Raw genomic sequence first — 15,060 nt, 5'->3', positions numbered from 1 at the left:
CTCACTTACAGACCTCCCTACCCACCTCACAGTCCCTCTACCTACCTCACAGTCCACCTCACAGTCCCCTTACCCACTCACAGCCCCCCTACTCACCTTACAAACCAATTGCCCACTTTACAACCCCCTACCCACCATACAGACCCCCCACCCACCTCACAGTCCCTCCACCCACCTCACAGTCCCCCTACCCACCTTACAGACCCCCTGCCCACCTTACAACCCCCTAGCCACCATACAGACCCCCTACTCACTTACAGACCTCCCTACCCACCTCACAGTCCCTCTACCTACCTCACAGTCCCCCTACCAACTCACAATCTCCCGACCCACCTTACAGCGGAATATATTTAACAGTTTGCAGTTCAAGGAGTGTGAGAAGATTTCCCTGTTCTTATTAATATTCAAACAGGGCACCAATTCATAGTATTTAAATATTTAATAATTTGTGAAACTATGGTTTTGTCACCAAGAATCTCCACCCTGCTTTACACAGAGCTGGTAAAAGTCTTTCTTTCTTACTGGTTTTAACAGGACAGAGAGTACTAATTACACTTATAATGCAGTTTAAGGACAGACTTTACACTATAGAGATATAATGGAACAAGTGCTATGTAAGCTGCACCATTTTAAGATGAGCTGTAGTTAGGATGTGCCACATCTTACTCGGACTGAAAAGGGCAGTGGGCTGGGATGGGGTGTGGCCTGGAGGGAAGCGATAAGGTGACAGAAGGAAGAGGAAGAAGTGGAGGTGCTGTGACTGTGCTGAGGAGGAGGAGGAGGGGGGAGATAATTAGTGTAAAGGAGGCATTAAAGCTGGGACGGCTCACACACAGCTTCCACAGCGGGCGGGGGGTTAATCCAGCCCTGACAGCAGGCTCAGCAGTACGAGGCTGGGGGGTGTGATCTCAGACCCAGGACTGTAAACTTTCTTAGAGTCAGAGAGAGGAGGTAAAGAAACTGGGGAGGAAGTTGGTTTTACTTTGTGTTCTAGATCCTGGATAGAGTTACATGTGAAGTTCGTTTGTGGCTGAGAGTGAGCAGAGAGTGGATCTGTCCGGGCACTCTGGTAACTAGGAACTTTAGTGTGTGTATGTGTGTGTGAATGGATGTATGTAGTAAGACCCAATGTATGGAGCACTTTCTCACTTTAAATGTGTGACCTACTAGGACACATTGAGGCAATCACATATAATAACCCTTTCAGACACACACACACACATAGATAGCAAAGGTAGATAGCCCTCTTTCACCACTTGATTTTATGATATTTCCAGTAATGAGCAAATTTTAGTAATAATAATTAACTTACTTATAGTGTGATCACTTTGATAAGTGTATGTGTTAGATATGTATTAATATAAAGTACAAAGCCACACATAAACCTAGATCAACTGGTATTTACTAAATTACACTTGACACAATTAACCCCAAAGGCACACCCTTCATTCATCATTCACAATCACCATGGTCAGGATCTGTTGCTATTTTAGTGTAGTAATTGTCTTAATGAAACACTAAAATATCTGGTTTAAAGATTGGGTGTTCACTAAAGCATAGCCATATTCTGTTTATATTCCAAAGTGACTAGTGATACACTTGGTGGCAGTTTTCTAACTCAAACTAAGTCAGTGTGTGAGTGTGGACACAGTTATGGTCATGATGAGTAAAAGGCGGAGGGGTTTGTTAAACTTTTTGTTGCCATCAAGACGAAAGAGGGGACTGTGCCTGTTGGCCATTGCTTGTTTATTTCTGTGGGGTTTGATATCACTGCGCAAAGGAGATGAGAAAACCAAGGAGATGGAGGACCGCAGGGAGGTACACAAGGCTCCTCCGGTCCCACAATTCTATGAGCAGCTGAAGAGGCCAGTGTATGAAAAACCACCCTTGGATCCCAATGCCTTGGGTGAATTTGGACGAGCTGTGAAACTTAACTTGTTTGGGAAAGAAAAAGAACTGGAGGAAGAGAGCATCAAGAAGCACCAAATCAACATCTACCTCAGTGACAAGATCTCCCTACATCGCCGGCTGGAGGAGAGGTGGAATCCAAAGTAAGTCACATTCTTATGCCTTGGCTTAGGGAACTCATTAATTTGTAGTACCAAGAGATTTCTTGAATATTGCCATGGTGCGTAATATCATGCCAACAGATTATGACATTTACACAAGATTCAATAGAGCAAGGTAAAAGAGAGCATTTATTAGAGGGTGGGCAAAATCTAGTTCCGCCCAAGAACCAGTGCCATTGCATTTTTTTTTTTTATTTAGCACAAAGATACTCCAATACATGATGACTATAAAGAACAGGTAAGAGCCATTATAAAATAAAAGATGATTGGATACCAGTTAAGTATTATGGTTTATGTTCCTTTTATTATTTATATTTTGTACTAATAGATTATTGTTCTGTGCGCGACAGTTTTGTGTGTACATGCGTTTTGTTTAGAGCAAGCATATCAAACTTGCGGCCCACAATGGATATATTTACGGCCCGCATGCCCTGCGGCAACTTTGTCTTGTGGCTGCGATCAATCGCGTGCTCCCGCAGGCCAGCCACTTCCCCTTACCTCCTGCTCGCAGTGCCAGAGGAGTGTCTGGCTCGCTTGAGCAGAGAAGAGCAGGGCTGGAACTGGAGGACAGGCGGCTCATCTTAAGGTAGTGGAAGAGGGGCTTGGGAGACCTTCCTGTGTAGTATGTTAAATTGGGGAGTATTGATTTGAGAGAGGAAGGGGGGGCAGTGTATTGATTTGAGGGAGGGAGGGGGGCAGTGTATTAATTTGGGGGAGTGAGGGAGGGGGGCAGTGTATTGATTTGGGGAAGGTACGGAGGGGGCAGTGTATTGATTTGGGGGAGGGAGGCAGTGTATTGATTTGGGGAGAGGAGGGCATTGTATTAATTTGAGGGAGGGAGGGGGCAGTGTATTAAATTGGGGGGAGAAGGGGGCCAGTGCATTAAATTGGGGGGAGGAGGGCGCCAGTGTATTTAATTTGAGGTAGGGGGCAGTGTATTAATTTGAGGGAGGTAGGGGGGCAGTGTATTAATTTGGGCGGAGGGCAGTGTATTAAATTGGGGAGGGAGGGATTCAGTTTGTGTGCTGGGAGGATGGGCAGTTTATTTGGATTTGGGGGCAGTGTTTTAGAAAGGGGGGGGGGTGGTAATGTATTAGAGTGGGTCTCCATGGAGGTGCTGAACGCGTCCAAAGGAGATCCTGATTAGCCGCGCAGCTTTTTGCCACACATATAGCCTCCCAATGCTTTCCTATGGGAAAGCATTGGATTGGCTGAGATCATCAAGTTTGATGATCTAAGCCAAAGTGAAAAACACACTCATAGGACTTAAAAATCAACAAGATGGGGGCGGAGCCTGGACGCCAATGGAGAAAGACGTGTGAAGCCTGAGCTCTCCCGTCCACGAGCCATAATCAGCTAACATCGGCACCTTTATCCGACAATCTGCTTCCAAATTCAGGGGTACACACTTGCCAGTGAACCCCCCACACAACATCGCTATGGGAGGCACCAAAAAAAAAAAGGACACCCCCTTAACAGTGGCCTCGATGTTCCGAGCCACCAGGGAACACGGGCGGCCATCTTTGTCACAAGAGGCCCAAGAATCCGGGGCAGAAACCGACGAAAGTGAAGCCCCTGACAGAGACACATCAACAACCTACCGCACACCACGAGAGCCGCTCACCAAAGCCGACCTCCGCCAAATGCTGCAAGACGCCACGGCAGACATAAAGGCACACACGGCTGCAGAACTGGAGCGACACATCTCAGGCCTAAAAGGAGAAATCGAGGCCCTCAACGACCGCACCACCCAGGCAGAAACCGACATCACACAAATTAAAGCGAACACCACCCAGCATAAACAAGACATCTATTATCTAAGTGATAAAGTGCAATTTCTGGAAGACAGCCTTGAAGATCTAAATAACCGTTCACGCAGGAACAACATCAGAATAAGAGGTATGCCAGAGACTGTGGACACTGACGCCATCTTACCCACACTGCAAGATCTATTCAGATCCTTACTCCCACACTCCTCAGACCAAGACAGGGAGATAGACAGGGCACACAGGGCCCTGAGACCAGCAGCCCTCAACCCATCAGTCCCCCGAGACGTGATAGTACGCCTCTTACACTTTGCCACAAAGGAAAAAATCATGGCGGCGGCCAGAACAACACAACCAAAGCATGGGAATCACACACTAGCCTTCTTCCAGGACCTAGCCCCTACAACATTGAGGAAGAGAAGAGACTTAAAACCCCTTACAGTGGCCCTGACACAACAAGGGCTAAGATACCGGTGGGGCCACCCCTTCAAACTCCAAGTACGCATTGGAGAACAGGAGCATGTCCTACATCACCCAACGGCCATGGAGGACTTTGCAGCGGCCCTGGGACTACAGCTCGCCACCGTAGCACCGCCAAGAGACCGACGCAACAACAGCGAAATCAGAGAGGCCAACGCGACCAACCGCCCTCACCCATCGCACCGACACCAAACAAGGAATGGGCCCCCACCGACAACCGGGACTGAAAACCAGGCCACTGGGACTTGATCAAAACGTTCACGGCCCGTAGACTTTCTCTCTATCCAGTGGACCATACCGCTGTAAACCCTACAAGGACTCAGGCCTGTATACCTTAAAGGACCGAAATGTTGAATTGTGTTAATGTTTACTTTCTATTCTGTTAATACTCACTCCCGTTAAGAGGTTTTAATATGTGAAATCATAGGCTGGCGCACCCCCACGCAAAACACACCAGACCCGGGGGAAAAAGGCTTAAGCCACCAGCACAGCCGAAAATCCCCGTCCCTACCTCCCCAATTTTTTATTGAGATACCCTAATAATCACCCACAATACTGGGCCGTTTGGAAGATGAGGGTTTGGCGGACACCACTCTACGGCCCACCTCACATTCCCTCTACCCTGAGAGCCAGGATATAACCCGCCACCCGGGCACGCTAGTCCACCCCGCGAATAAGCCCAACACAACTACCCTGGGTAGCACTACGCTACTAGTAACAGGGCTCATAAATGACAAGGCGCTATCTCCCCCCCCCCCCAATTGAGACGGGGGCACCAAACAACGCTGACCCCCTTGTTACCAGTAATCACCCTGCCAGGACTCAAATCCGGCGGTATCACTATCCCCCCTTCACGGTGGCACAAAGGTCAATAGACACGTATTCCCTACAGCGGAACCTACCGCTATGCCTCTTACGGGGACGTAGACAGCTACACCCATTTACATTACAATGTTGAAATATCTTATTGTTATACTGTTTATGCTTACCCTTGCTACTAAGTCTATATGAGAGGTAACAGACTGATGTACCAGCATAATAAATATGCCAGACCAGAGGGCCAAGCCTACTGCAACTAGGCCACAGACAACCCTCTCCCCTTTCTCTCTTTTCACAATCCCCCACAGCATCGAACCGCCAAAATGGCGAGGGTATGGCAGGTACTTCTATACAGCCCAAATTAGGTCCCCAATGCTCAGCAGGCCATGGTACGACCCGCCAGCACGAAAAGCGGACATGCCACGGGCCAACAAGACCACTATTCTCTACTACCAGCCACCCAAAGAGCCACGAGCATAAAAATCTCACACGACGTTTAACGCCTCCGATATTATGACGCAAGAGTATGGAGGCACTGTTCCCCCCATCCACTACGACATGAGTAAAAATTAGCAATACCCTGCCCATACTAGGACCAAAAGGTTATAACTCGCTCTATACTGTGACACAAAAGCCAAGGGACACTCCTCTCACCCAGCAGATCTTACCGCTAAACCCCGGATAAGGACTAAGAACTATCTACCCCAACAGGTTGCACCGTGTAACTTTTATACGGTTACACTCCTCAAGCTCACCCCACCTGTGATAGTACCAAGGGAGACACAACCTAGAGTAAAGGTACACAAAATACACCAGCACAGGGGGTCCCCCCCTCAGAGATTACTAACGCACAATCACCACTCAGGCGTAAAGCCTACAACATAAAGGACAACCCAGGGTACCACCCACCAGGGACCCCCAGCCACCTCAGCTCACCCCTCGTCTGATAACAAAGCCTAACGATATTTACACTCTCTCCACAGATCCGCAGAACCTATTCCGCCTTTACACACCCGGCCATGCCGAGGCCTCCTCCTAAACGCAACCCCAGTCACCGGGCCACAATGACCCGCCAAAAGAAAACGATCAAGGTAACACACCCATGGCTCGGAGAGGACGGGAAGCGAGGTTCTACCCCTTCCAGACTCCTCCGACTCAACTCACACATCCTACCCTTAACTACATCCACCTGGTAACAAGCGACCAAACCCGCTTCCATCTCCAACAGGCCCATAGAACACCCACGAGGGACCTGGAATAGGTTTGCACCGATACAAGGGCACCTACACCCCCTCTGCCTCCGCCCCCACCTCACCTGGCAGCGTAGGTATAAGACCAGGACATATCCGACCCTCCTCCCGACCCAAAGGCGATCCCCTGACCTCACTCACTCAAAGACCCGACTCTTCACACTCAACAGCCAACAACGGAACAGATAACCCTTCCACCCCGGACCCACACTCACCTCCCACCCACCGACCCACCCCACACACACCAAGACGCCATGAACACCAAACTGACATGCGTATCTATCAACTGCAAAGGACTCAATAACCCCGCAAAGAGACACAAACTAATGAGATGGGCAAACCGTACCAACGCAGACATAATTCTTTTACAAGAAACCCATTTCACACAATCCAAACCATTCCCCCTTACTAGCAGACACTACAGAGAGTACTACACAGCAAACTCCCCCATGACCAAACAAAACGGAGTGGCTATCCTACTGAGAAAAACTTGCCCCCTCAACATAAAACAAATACTCAAAGACCCACAAGGTAGATTCCTCACGATCACAGGCCAAGCAGGACACACCCGCTACGCCATAACTTCACTATATGCGCCACACACCCCAAATAAAGAGTTCTGGGACACATTCCAAGCCCACCTAGCTCTAACCCCAGGCCACCTCAAAATCGTAGGAGGCGACTTCAACGCCACACTGTCACCTACAGTGGACAGAAGACGAACCCGGACACATCAAAACACAACAACCAAGATGGACAAACTACTACAGGAATTCGTACAAAGACAGAGACTGGTAGACGTCTGGCGCATACTCCACCCGACCACTAAGGACTACACATTCTATTCCCACCCCCACAACTCGTACTCCCGCATTGACCTTTTTCTGATATCACCATCCCTCACGCACATGACCCAAGCGGCTGACATAGGCAACATCACGTGGTCAGACCACGCAGACATTACATTATCAATCAAAGTCCCCGACGTAGCTAGACCTTGGTCCTGGAAACTTAACCCCACGCTACTACACAACCCACAAATAACAGAGGCAATACACACGGAACTGACAAACTACTTCACACTGAATGCACCCACAGCATCCTCACCAGGCATACTATGGGCTGCCCATAAGACGGTCCTGAGAGGGAAATTTATAAGCCTAGCATCACATCTGAAAAAAACCCAACTAGCAGAGTTAACTACAGCCCTCACAAACCTCCGATCCCTGGAAACGAGCCACAAACAAAACCCCACACAAGACATTCTCAAAGAAATCACAGAATGCCGATCCAAAATCAAGGACTTTATGACAAAAGACACACACAAAGCCATGCAATGGACCAAACAAACCTATTATGAAAAATCTAACAAAGCCGACACCCTACTTGCCAGGAAACTGAAACGCAGGGCCGACCATAAGCGAATAGACACAATACAATCACCAGACGGCACCAAACACCAAGCACCAACTCAGATCGGGGAGGTCTTCCAAAAATATTTCTCCACGCTATACGACCACAGCCCCAACACCCGACTAGACCCCGACAAGACCAGACGATCCATAGACGAATACCTAAAAAAAATACCCCTACCAGCCTTAAAAGCGGAAGCAATAGCCAAAATAAGTGAACCAGTCACCATCGAAGAAATTGCAAAAACCATCAAAAATACCAAACCAAATAAAAGCCCAGGCCCGGACGGTTTTACAGGACTATATTACAAAACTTTCCCCGCCATCCTTCTCCCCCACCTCTGCAACCTCTTTAACGCAATATTACAAGGACACCCCATACCCCCCGACATCCTAAGAGCAAATGTATGCCTTCTCCCCAAACCTAACAAAACCCACCTAGATCCAAGCCACTACAGACCGATATCCTTACTAAACGTAGACGTAAAGCTACTAACAAAATTACTTGCGGACAGGATCAACCCCCACGTACACAAACTTATCCACCCAGACCAGGTGGGCTTCATACCCCTTAGACAGGCATACGACAACACAAGACGAACCTTCGACCTCCTATGGACGACATCTCACCGACAAATTCCCACCCTATTCCTATCCCTAGACGCCGAAAAGGCATTTGACCGACTGTTATGGCCATTCCTTTTTGCCACCCTGCACAAATTCCGATTCCCGGACACAATTCTAAACGCACTAGAAGTCCTGTACTCCACACCGGTAGCAAACCTCCTAATCCCAAATGCTCAGCCCCCCTCCTTCCGCATTTTCAACGGGACGAGACAGGGCTGCCCCCTCTCCCCACTCCTATTTGCCCTCTCATTAGAACCCCTACTCCAAACCCTGCGCACTGACGCATCAATAAAAGGAGTACGCATTAGAAACGAAGAATATAAAGTGGCAGGCTATGCCGATGACCTACTCCTCACCATCTCCGATCCGAGGAACTCACTCCCATCCCTACTACACACCATACAAGAATACGCACGGGTCTCAGGCTACCGCCTTAACCTAGACAAGACGGAAGCACTCCCGGTACAAATCCCCCCAGAGGACCTAGACGCACTAAAATCAGACTACCCGTTCCACTTCAACCTCACACACATACACTATCTAGGTGTAGACTTACCAGTAGACGTATCCAAGACATACCAACTCAATTACTCCCCCTTACTGCTAAAAGCAACGGCCGACCTCAAAACCTGGGAATCACACTCCATCTCTTGGCTAGGAAGGGTAGCTTGCATAAAGATGAATCTCCTCCCGAGATTCTTATACTTATACCAAACACTACCGGTCCAAGTAGTCGCCAAGGACTTTAAACTATTGCAATCACAAATAGACCGCTTTGTCTGGGCCAACAAACGAGCCAGGATACGGAGAGACGTCCTCTACCTCCCGACACGATCCGGAGGTCTTGGCTTACCCCATTTCCTCCACTATTTCCACGCAGCTCAACTAGCTCAGATTAAAGCACTGCACACCCCCATAGGACTGAAAAGATGGGTGGACCTTGAGCATGACTTATTTGGCCAAGATTTCCCCTCCCTCTATATCTGGGTCCCAAAACAAGCAAGACCACAACCCCCTCCCACCACACCGGCACTCGACACCTCCATAGCAATCTGGAACAAACTCTCCATAAAACATGCACTCACGACGAACCCCTCCCCCATGACACCAATCCTGAGAAACAAACACTTCACACCAGGCATGACCCCAAAAGACTTCACCCACTACGAAGACAATGACCTCATACGGACATACCAATTCTTCCAAAACCAGAAAATCATTGCATTCACAGACCTACCTCAAAACAGACCATTCACCACACACGACTTCTTCCGATACCTACAAATTAAAAACCTCCTGGAAACCCCCACATACAAACGAGCCGGTCTCACACCACTCACAGCCTTCGAACAAACATGTATACATGCCCCCATACAAAAAAGCCAGATCTCCACGACTTACGCACACTTACTCAAAACGACGGGGACACGGCCCCCAGGGTATGTCACAGCTTGGGAAAGGGATCTAGGACCCCCTGCAGACCCCACTGATTGGTCAGCCATATGGGAAGCCACAGCAACGGTTACAATATGTGTAACACATAAAGAGCAGGCATACAAAACCCTAATGCGCTGGTACCACACCCCACTAAGACACAAGCAAATGGGACTATCCGCATCAGATAGATGCTGGAAGAAGTGCGGCCACAAAGGAACTTATTACCACATGTGGTGGGAATGTCCCCACATCACACAAATTTGGACAGACGTAGCGGCCCTTGCCTCAAAAGTTTTACACGACAATATCCCAAGGGACCCGTGGCTATGGCTATTATCCAAACCGCTCGAAAATACACCGCGAGCCCACAACAAATTACTAGCCAAATTAGCCTTGGCCACTAGGAGAGCCATAGCGTCCCACTGGGGTGCACCCACAATCCCGACACTCACAGACATTAAAAAGAAAATGAACGAGGCCAGGTCGATGGACAACTTATCAGCGCTCATACACGATACCACAACACATTGCAATAAAATATGGGACCTGTGGCTCATGGAACCCTCCACAGCCACCTAGGAAACAGAGGGCAGAGAAAGCGTATACACCGTGAGACTGGCAACTGGTACACAGGAGAACCATAACCTGGTCGACTCATGTGGAACACACAAACGACATACAAAGTGATACATCCACCACAGACGAAAATTACCCCAGACCTGTGAAAGCTATCATACAGGCAGTAAGATCAATCTATACTCAAACCCGGTCTCACTTGTAACCACACAACAGGGCTAATCTTGATACCACTAAAACATCCTGAGTCCATAACGAACAATCACCCAACCCAGATGTCAGGGACGCCTACGCCCCCACCCCTCAACCCCCCCCCCCCACTACCCCTCTAGACACCCCAAAACAGGGGACCCCCCAAAAATAAAACATACCCCACCCCTGAGTGATGTCCCCCCCCCCTACACCTAGCAAAGGTTAACTACTGCTCATCATAACGCTACAAAGTCACATAACTGTATGTTATTTAGGTTGAGTTGAAAATGTGTTAAATAGTCTATGGGAACGACACCCCCAATATTGGTTACAAAACACAAACAATGCAAGGAAACATTACCGGAACAATGCTAGAGACGCAAAGTTAAGGAATAGGTTCCCTACCCCCCCCCCTTTTTTCATTTCTGTACCCCACCCCAATCCCCAGATACAAAAGATATCGACCAGAAGGTAGAAATTGTTTATTTGCAACTAAAACAGGTGGAAACCACCAACAGTTATATGATATACACACTTGAACTGTTTGTCTATCGCAAAAATTACATGTATGTTTTGTGAAATTTGTACTACAAATTTTAAACCCCTCGTTTTCTTTTCTGTACCCCCACCCCATAAAACAAAAATCTTTTAAAAATAAAGAATTTAAAAAAAAAAAATCAACAAGATAATGTAATTTGTTTATTACAGCTGTGCAACAGCATACATTCACCATTTTAGTCCCGTTACCAAATGTTTCTTGATATGTCAAGGTAGTCGGAATGAAACATTGGTTATATGCAAATGCAAATGCACCTCTCCTTAAAATAAATTCGCTCTTGTTTTCTTTGAAGCCCTATGAGTGTGAGGACATCCAGTGTCAGTTAGGCAACTTTTTTTTATAATGTAATTTCCTAAATAAACCTACGTTTCTATGTCTTTGTTGTTTTGCAGCCCACATAAACTTAAACCTGGTTTATTTCACCTGTGTTAGCCTTTGAGTTTGACATGGGTGGTTTTAGAGGATATGAATTGTAAATGGATATTTCCGCACCTATTTTCTGTCTTTGCTGAATATAGCAAGCAGAAGTACCAACACCTGCTTCGAGAATGAAATATAATTTTGACATTGCACACATTGTCTGAGTTACCACTTATTTTATGCATTTTACATAATACAGCACATAGTAAAAATATTAAGTAAAGATTCAACATCAGAAAATTCCTGCTTTGAATATCTCCTAGGATAATTAGTCAGTCTGGTATCCACATAAAAAAACAGTTATTACTTAGCTAGTACCAGGGCTCCCATTCACTTGAATTGGAAAATTGATGAACCAGGCCTATGTACGTCTACTGTTGTTCATGCTGCCTGATATAGGGGACTTTAAAAAATAAAAAAAATAAAAATAAAAATTTGATGGGGACAAAACCCCTTTGCAGACCTATATAAGTTTGCCAATTCTAAATATTATTTTTGGTATTTATATAGCGCCAACTTATTCCGCAGCACTTTACAATATTTATTGAACAACAAATTAGACAATTACAAAATGTTACATAAACAATAGGTAAACGAGGACCCTGCTCAAACGAGTTTACTGTCTAGAAGAAGATACTTGTCATACATTGGTAATAGTGATACTCTTATATCTTTCTGGATAATTATCCAGAGAAAAAACGGGTCGCAAGAGTATTCTGAGAACGGACAGCAACTGAAATAGCCTGCCCTTCGGTAGGTCCCGGCTCAGAACTCAAGCTGGTTTTAGCTCATCTTGTGCCATTACAGAGAGAACATATCTGAAGCATATCAGACTGGTCCCACCCATACGGGTAGTCCAGATCCGAAATGCCAGCAAGTTCTCTCTGCACGAGAGATACAGCAACCCCAGACGATCGTTTCAGCCTTGTTAGGCATCATCAGTGAGGCATAGCTAATATCTCTCTAGGCACCGTGAGCAAGGGGTCCACGTCTGGATTACCCTTTAAACTTATGGAGAGAAAAAACGGGTCGCAAGAGTATTCTGAGAACGGACAGCAACTGAAATAGCCTGCCCTTCGGTAGGTCCCCGCTCAGAACTCAAGCTGGTTTTAGCTCATCTTGTGCCATTACAGAGAGAACATATCTCACGGTGCCTAGAGAGATATTAGCTATGCCTCACTGATGATGCCTAACAAGGCTGAAACGATCGTCTGGGGTTGCTGTATCTCTCGTGCAGAGAGAACTTGCTGGCATTTCGGATCTGGACTACCCGTATGGGTGGGACCAGTCTGATATGCTTCAGATATGTTCTCTCTGTAATGGCACAAGATGAGCTAAAACCAGCTTGAGTTCTGAGCGGGGACCTACCGAAGGGCAGGCTATTTCAGTTGCTGTCCGTTCTCAGAATACTCTTGCGACCCGTTTTTTCTCTCCATAAGTTTAAAGGGTAATCCAGACGTGGACCCCTTGCTCACGGTGCCTAGAGAGATATTAGCTATGCCTCACTGATGATGCCTAACAAGGCTGAAACGATCGTCTGGGGTTGCTGTATCTCTCGTGCAGAGAGAACTTGCTGGCATTTCGGATCTGGACTACCCGTATGGGTGGGACCAGTCTGATATGCTTCAGATATGTTCTCTCTGTAATGGCACAAGATGAGCTAAAACCAGCTTGAGTTCTGAGCGGGGACCTACCGAAGGGCAGGCTATTTCAGTTGCTGTCCGTTCTCAGAATACTCTTGCGACCCGTTTTTTCTCTCCATAAGTTTAAAGGGTAATCCAGACGTGGACCCCTTGCTCACGGTGCCTAGAGAGATATTAGCTATGCCTCACTGATGATGCCTAACAAGGCTGAAACGATCGTCTGGGGTTGCTGTATCTCTCGTGCAGAGAGAACTTGCTGGCATTTCGGATCTGGACTACCCGTATGGGTGGGACCAGTCTGATATGCTTCAGATATGTTCTCTCTGTAATGGCACAAGATGAGCTAAAACCAGCTTGAGTTCTGAGCGGGGACCTACCGAAGGGCAGGCTATTTCAGTTGCTGTCAGTTCTCAGAATACTCTTGCGACCCGTTTTTTCTCTCCATAAGTTTAAAGGGTAATCCAGACGTGGACCCCTTGCTCACGGTGCCTAGAGAGATATTAGCTATGCCTCACTGATGATGCCTAACAAGGCTGAAACGATCGTCTGGGGTTGCTGTATCTCTCGTGCAGAGAGAACTTGCTGGCATTTCGGATCTGGACTACCCGTATGGGTGGGACCAGTCTGATATGCTTCAGATATGTTCTCTCTGTAATGGCACAAGATGAGCTAAAACCAGCTTGAGTTCTGAGCGGGGACCTACCGAAGGGCAGGCTATTTCAGTTGCTGTCCGTTCTCAGAATACTCTTGCGACCCGTTTTTTCTCTCCATAAGTTTAAAGGGTAATCCAGACGTGGACCCCTTGCTCACGGTGCCTAGAGAGATATTAGCTATGCCTCACTGATGATGCCTAACAAGGCTGAAACGATCGTCTGGGGTTGCTGTATCTCTCGTGCAGAGAGAACTTGCTGGCATTTCGGATCTGGACTACCCGTATGGGTGGGACCAGTCTGATATGCTTCAGATATGTTCTCTCTGTAATGGCACAAGATGAGCTAAAACCAGCTTGAGTTCTGAGCGGGGACCTACCGAAGGGCAGGCTATTTCAGTTGCTGTCCGTTCTCAGAATACTCTTGCGACCCGTTTTTTCTCTGGATAATTATACATGCAAATATGGAAGACTTTGATCTTTTGTAAAAAAAAAAAAAAAAAAAGTAGTTGGCAGTGGCTTCTGGGGTCTGTAGGTTTACTGTGAGCTTATTTACTAAACAGCAAATGGAGCTGAATTGCAAAATAGTCAAGCTGTAATTGTAGCGGAGTTGAATCTTTCAAAGACAGCCATGCTGGCCTAAGACTTGCAGCTAGATTTCATCTCACTATTTAATGAGTACACCCATTTTGAGTAGAGACGTGGTGCAAACAAGTTTAGTTTTTAGGTCAAAATATGATTTTGGCATCATGCAAACAAATCAAGCTCAGTGATGCATGAAGCCCTATCAGTTGTACTCTTACAATAGTGAAGCGAGGCCCAATCAAAGCTCTCCACATAATTACCGTATTTATCGGCGTATAACACGCACCTCATTTTAAGAAGGAAATTTCCCCCCCTCCCATAGTGTTCCCTCACCCTCATCCCATAGTGTCCCCCCCTTTCCATAGTATTCTCCCCCCCCATAGTATTTTCCACCCCCTCCCATAGTATTTTCCACCCCCTCCCATAGTGTCCCCCCCCCTCATCCCATAGTGTTCTCCCCCCCTTCCCATAGTGTCCCCCTCCCCTTGTCCCATAGTGCACTTTCCCTCCCCTTGTCCCATAATTACTTACCTGTCTTGAAGCGTGGGCCGGCTTCACAGCGCGCACCGCGGTACA

General features: G+C 47.2%; 1 protein-coding gene across 1 annotated transcript in view; it reads left to right on the top strand.

The window, feature by feature from the left end:
* The first annotated feature begins 1,346 nt into the window (after positions 1-1,346).
* Positions 1,347-15,060, top strand: part of GALNT12 (polypeptide N-acetylgalactosaminyltransferase 12) — an 80,534-nt gene continuing 66,820 nt past the window's right edge. The window contains exon 1 of the mRNA XM_063451897.1: positions 1,347-2,051. Coding sequence (XP_063307967.1) covers positions 1,654-2,051 — 398 coding nt within the window. The 5' untranslated portion in view covers positions 1,347-1,653. The remainder of the gene's footprint in view (positions 2,052-15,060) is intronic.

The sequence above is a fragment of the Pelobates fuscus genome, chromosome 4 (genome assembly GCF_036172605.1).
Source record: "Pelobates fuscus isolate aPelFus1 chromosome 4, aPelFus1.pri, whole genome shotgun sequence".
NCBI lineage: Eukaryota > Metazoa > Chordata > Amphibia > Anura > Pelobatidae > Pelobates > Pelobates fuscus.
The sequence above is the reverse complement of the archived record's forward strand: the minus strand, read 5'-3'. Positions and strand labels throughout refer to the sequence as shown.